The 5,939-nt window shown below is 60.0% G+C and overlaps 1 protein-coding gene across 2 annotated transcripts in view; it reads left to right on the top strand.

Annotated features, from left to right (window-relative positions):
* The window catches only part of TBC1D16 (TBC1 domain family, member 16), a 70,214-nt gene extending 64,318 nt beyond the window's left edge, over positions 1–5,896 (top strand). For both annotated transcript variants that reach the window (XM_008578572.1, XM_008578571.1), the window contains exons 10-11: positions 4,110–4,256; positions 5,231–5,896. In XM_008578572.1, the coding sequence (XP_008576794.1) occupies positions 4,110–4,256; positions 5,231–5,479 (396 nt within the window). In that variant the 3' untranslated portion in view covers positions 5,480–5,896. The remainder of the gene's footprint in view (positions 1–4,109; positions 4,257–5,230) is intronic.
* Positions 5,897–5,939: the final 43 nt, after the last annotated feature.

Here is a 5,939-nt window from a genome sequence, read left to right as displayed (position 1 = left end):
CACATTCTCGCTCCTTGTCATCTGTGTGTACCAAACACCTGCCAGGTGCTGTTGCCAGGCACTGGGACATGATCCCACCCTCCCATCCATGAGAAAGCTGGGACTGGAAGCTGACCATGTGGCAGAGGATGCCGGGCACCTGGGGAGTGCTGCAGAAAGTGCCGGGTAGACAAGGACGGCAGGCATCCCGGGTCCCTGGATGGCCCGTGGGGTCTGGCCCTGAGGTTCAGCTGAGCAGGGCATTCCGGGTAGTGACCCTGAGTGGCCCGGTCTTGCTGGACCAGACGTGTCATGAGCAGTGAGGGTAGAGCCAAATGGGGCCCTCTTACTCCAGGGCCAAGGAGTGGAACTAAGCCGAACACAGGAGAGGACTGAGGGTGAGGGACCGGGAGCAGGGAGGTGTGGGCAGGAAGGTGAGGGCTATCCTGGCTGGGGCTGGCGGTGAGGCATCCGTGAGGGGTGTCAGCTGCATGTGTGAACTTGACCTTGATGTGGGCAGCAGGGTGGAGAAACTGACCAGGTGGAAGGATCCTCGGAATCCTGCAACCAGCTGTGCGGCTCCAACTGCTGTCCCAAGTAGGAACAGTGGGCCACTGCGTAGGTGGGGGTGTGGCCCCAAGCCCCCGGATGTCCCCAACTGTGATTTAGCCCCACCTGTTCACGCTGACCCCAGCAGGCCTGCTCACTCTGTGTCATCCTGCGTCTGTGTGACGTCAGGTTTCCACGGCACCTGGGAAGCAGTTACAAGGCCTGACGCCTCTCACCCCTGACTGCTTGCAGCAGCACATGGCCAGGTGACTCATGAGCTGCCGGAGACTGATGTTCCAGTGGCACTGGTGAAGTCAGCAGCCTGAGCCCAGGCGCTGCCAGAAATAGCCTTGATATTGTCCCATGTCACAGGGAGGTGAACTTACGCTCAGGAATCGAGCGTCCTGGGGCTCAGACACATCCCCTGCCAGCTCGAAATCAGCTCTGGAACGTGATGGATCTCAGTGACCGGAGCGGAGGGGGGTTGAGTGGGGGTCCCATGGATGACCTGCTCCCCTTGCCAGGAGTGGTGGGAGTTAGAAACAGCCCCTGCTTGGCGGCTGGGACCGGTCGTCTTCCCGGCTGTAGAGCCACTCCTCTGCCTTGCCATGGCCTCCTGAACAGTCTTAGGTCGGGGACAACCTGGCAAAGAGAGGTGTGAGCCAAACTGCAGCGGCAGGATGAAATAAGCTGGCGGCAGATATGCGTACTGGGCGGGGACCCCCTGTGTGTGCTTTTCAAGGTTGGGGCGGCTGCAGAAAGGGCCCGGTGGGAGTCGGCTGTCTGGGCCAGGTGGACAGGCCTGCACGGGCCCGGAGCTGACGTGTCCCACCCTGCTTCCAGCTGTACCTGCGGGAGCTGCTGCGGCTGACGCACCTGCGTTTCTACCAGCACCTGGTCTCGCTGGGCGAGGACGGTCTGCAGATGCTCTTCTGCCACCGCTGGCTCCTGCTGTGTTTCAAGCGGGAGTTCCCCGAGGCCGAGGCGCTGCGGATCTGGGAGGCCTGCTGGGCCCACTACCAGGTGAGCCGGCGCAGCACGGCTGGGACCACAGCCCCTGAGCGATGGCCCCCTTCCTGTGGCCAGCCTTCGAGGATGGCAGGGTGCAGGCATCACCATGCTCCTCCTCAGGGGTCCCCCTCCTCCCTGCCCCCCCATCCAACCACCCACATACCACACGTCAGCCTCTCACGCAGCAATGACTTTCTGGTCCCATGTGGCTGGATTCAGACCTTGCAACTCACCTCCCAAGTAACTGAAATCCATGCAAATTGCCCACTGACTGTGCTCATTACCACGTTCTGGGGCTGAGCTCCCTCCTGTCACAACCAATCAGTGTGAGAGACATCAGTGGGGCCGAGAGAGGCCATGGCAGCTCGGGACTGTTCTGCCATGGAGGTCCAGCTCGCCCCGCCACCCTTCTGCTCAGGGAGAGGACTGGAGATCCTGCTGCCCCACAGCCCCTCGGAGAGCCCCAGATCAGTGCTGCCAACTCCCACTTGTCCTTGACCTTCATCCATGTCCCCTCGGCAAATGCCCCGACTCTGTCCCATGGCCTCAATGCCCGAGCTAGGGACAAGCTGGCGGTGTTAAAGGATAGGCAAGTCTCTTTGAATCCATCAGCCTCTAAAAAAAATAGTATCAACGCATCCAGGAGGGGAGGACCTTTCCACGAGAGCGGGCTCCATGCTCCATTCTCCACTGCGGAGCTTCCATGAGACAAGCTTGGTGGAGAGAGATGAGCGCCCGCCGGCCCAGGGAGGTTTGCGCTGGCATTTCCCACCCTTACCACTGTCACAGGGGATTCCAGCTGATGAGAGTGAGCCAGAAGAAATGAATGAGCGAGGCTGGTCCACGAGCCGCCTTTGCATTTACTGGTCCTGGCCTGCTGGGTCTGGGCTGCGTGTCCTGCCTGCATTAGCATGCTTGACGTGGACAAGGGTGAAATATCTGTACCAATAAAGGGAAGCATGGCACGGATGGTCCAAAACATTTACTGGTCCTGGCCTGCTGGGTCTGGGCTGCGTGTCCTGCCTGCATTAGCATGCTTGACATGGACAAGGGTGAAATATCTGTACCAATAAAGGGAAGCATGGCACGGATGGTCCAAAACGCTACATCTTCTGCGTTGCAAGTTTTTCCAAAAGCAAATTCACCACCCTTGTTCCGTTACATTTAAGCTAATGATACCAGTGAGCCCCGAGCATCGCCCAACTGGCGGGGCCATTTCTCACGGTGACGTTCCTTGCTGTGCTCTGTCAGTGTCTCAAGTTTAATGAAATCCAGTAAGAGTTACAGGAGGGAGGCCTGCTTGCACATCTCTGTCGGATGCCGTTTTGTTTGAAGCCCACAAAGCAAGTCCACATTATTTTTGGACTGTGGGCTAAATTTAGCCACGTTTGGTCCCGTCCCTTGGTCGATCAAGCAGTACGGGGTGGTGGGGAGGTGGTAGGATGGTGGAGTGGGGCTGATGAGCCAGGAGCGAGCTCTGTGGTGGGCCGGGTCACTGCCAGGTCATGCCTTTAACTTGTTAGTCGCCCCTGAGTGAGATAAGGCTCCATCTCACCCAGGCACCACTAGTTTGCCGCAGGGGCTGGACGGCCCTGTGCTCCATCCCGGGAGCTGCAGGCTGCAGTGAGCCCTGTGCTGCTGTCCGGCCTGTGTAGGATGCTCCCCCCACGCCCTGCCTCCACGTTCCTCTGCAGGCAATGGCTGGACACCACCTTCCTGGAACCCCTTCACTGTCTCTCACCCCACCAGAGTTCAAATCACTGCAGAAGGATCATTCCGAGCCTAGACGAGACCATTCTGGACTAGTTCCAAGGAAGTGGCTGGCAGCCGGAGGGTGGTCTGTCCCAGAGCAGGCTGGGGCGTGGGGAGTGTGCCACCCGCAGCCTCTGCCCATGTTGTGCACTCTGCCTGGTATGGTTTGGGATTGCGGTTCTGCTGAGCTTGGGTGGTCAATGCAGAAGACTAAACACGGCCTTCCTGGTGCTCTGGTCCTTCCTCTGCCTCCGGGAGCAGGCGTGCATCAAAGGCGGCGTGCTTTGAGATGTCTGGAGAGCATTTTCCCTGCTTTCTTTGCAACACACTGTAGAGTCTGGGGCATGAGTTGGGGACGTTGGTCCTGGAGGCAGGAGGACAGACTGACTGGTGGGTGGCTGCCAGAAGGTTCTTCCACACAGCCCACTGGAGCGTCTTCTGCACATGCCATCTCTCAAGACCTTCACGAGTGAGGCTTTGAAATGAAGTTCTCAGAGGAAGAATGTTCTCTGCCCCCATCATGGAGACCACCCAAACAGCTGCCCAGAAGAGACCCGCAGCCATGGGTGCCCAGTGTGAGCATCATCCCCTCGGATGCCACAACAGCTTGGGGATTAGATGCCGACACTGGTCCCACTTGCACGTGGGGAACTTGAGGACGAAAGAGGCTGCGTGGCTTGTCCAGGGCCACACGACCGGCAAGCATGGGCTCCCAGCCCAGACCCCTCACCCTACCTCCACACTCAGCCTCACCCTCGAGACAGGGCCTGGGGCTCCCACAGGGCCCCATCTGAACTCCACTCTCCTCCGACCCCCAGACAGACTACTTCCACCTTTTCATCTGCGTGGCCATTGTGGTCATCTATGGGGACGATGTCATCGAGCAGCAGCTGGCCACCGACCAGATGCTCCTGCACTTCGGAAACCTGGCCATGCACATGAACGGGGAACTCGTTCTCAGGAAGGTGAGTGCCGCCCTGTGCGCGCAGGCCCTGCCCCCCCTACAGAGCCCCACCCCGCATGTGGTCCCCTCCCCCCACGTGGACCTGCCCCCACCCGCGTGGCTGGGGCTCTTCAGGGATGCCGTCCACAGTCAGGCCCCTGATGCAGGAGCCTTCCTCACTGGCCCGAGGAGGGAACGCATTCCCAGGGCTGGCAGACAGCTTGTCCACCTTGGGGCACACCACTTAACAGCCCAGAGCTAGGAAAACTGAGAAGGAGGCTGGACACGGGAGGGGCATCTTCTCATCCAGGGTTGGCCGGGACAACGAGGGACCTTGAGTTTTTGCCTCCTGCCCTGCTTCCCAGACTCCCGCTGGAGATGCTGCTGCTTAGAGCTCTCTGGTGGTCCCTCAGGAGCAGTGAGGAGGGGTCCCGGGGTCAGTGGTACCGCCCAGCACGGAACACCTGAACAGACCCTGCAGAGGCAGAAAGGTGGCACGTGGGGCAGGGGGCTGAGTCCAAGAAGGGTCATGCAGAAGGGGACAGGGCAGACCTGGCCGGGTTAGGTGGAGCCCCCGTGCTGCTTTTGGCCTGTCCACCCTTCAGATGAAGGCCATTTGGGGGCCTTGTCTTCAGCCACGTGACAGCACTGCCCAAGACCTCGTGGTCTGGCTGTGCTGGTATCTAATGGAACGTGACAGCAGAGCCCTTGGCCCTCAGCCTGATACAAGGTGAGCCCCACGGGGTTCCACCCTTCAGATGAAGGCCATTTGGGGGCCTTGTCTTCAGCCACGTGACAGCACTGCCCAACACCTCGTGGTCTGGCTGTGCTGGTATCTAATGGAACGTGACAGCAGAGCCCTTGGCCCTCAGCCTGATACAAGGTGAGCCCCACGGGGTCGGCCACTGCAGCTGCTGTTCCTCGGCCACTCCCATGAGGTCCCTGGTGCCAGGCTGCCCCCCGCCCCTCCTTACCGCTTGTCCTTTCTCTCTGCAGGCGAGGAGTCTGCTGTACCAGTTTCGCCTCTTGCCCCGGATCCCCTGCAGCCTGCACGATCTGTGTAAGCTGTGTGGGACTGGCATGTGGGACAGTGGTTACATGCCCGCTGTGGAGTGTACTGGCCACCACCCGGGGTCGGACAGCTGCCCCTATGGGGGCATGGTGGAGATGCCTTCACCCAAGCCCCCAAGAGAAGGCAAGAAGGGCCCAAAGACGTCTCGGGAAGGCTTTGGTTTCCGCAGATAAGTTGGGCTCCCTGCGCTGGACGACAGTCGGGGGGGCCTCTCTGGAGGTCCTGGGCATGAGGGAGGGGGTGGGATGGGTGTGGAGTGGAACGGGGTATGGTCGAAACGTAAGGGAAATGCCTTTGGGCAACGTAGAAGCTTTTCATAAAAATGACAAAATCAGAGTCCGGAAGTGACAGAGTAAGACCCACCAGCCACCCAGAGGAAAGTCAGCTCCTGCAACCTGGAACCAGCGTGCACGGCCACTCCACCTGGGCCGCAGGCCTTCGGAGGATTTCAGCACGTGCCGGGAAGTCCTCTAACTTCGTGAGCAAGTAGATGGCATTGCCAGGCGATGGGAAAAGCAGGAGGCCTCCTTCACCCCCCAGCGCTGAGGGACGCAGAGCAGAGGAGGGTTCCATCCAGGCGCAAAGACACCTCTGCAAGCCAGACACGCTTCCTCCTCAGACCCGTCCCCACTG

Source organism: Galeopterus variegatus, unplaced genomic scaffold (assembly GCF_000696425.1).
Source record: "Galeopterus variegatus unplaced genomic scaffold, G_variegatus-3.0.2 Scaffold1721, whole genome shotgun sequence".
NCBI lineage: Eukaryota > Metazoa > Chordata > Mammalia > Dermoptera > Cynocephalidae > Galeopterus > Galeopterus variegatus.
The sequence above is the reverse complement of the archived record's forward strand: the minus strand, read 5'-3'. Positions and strand labels throughout refer to the sequence as shown.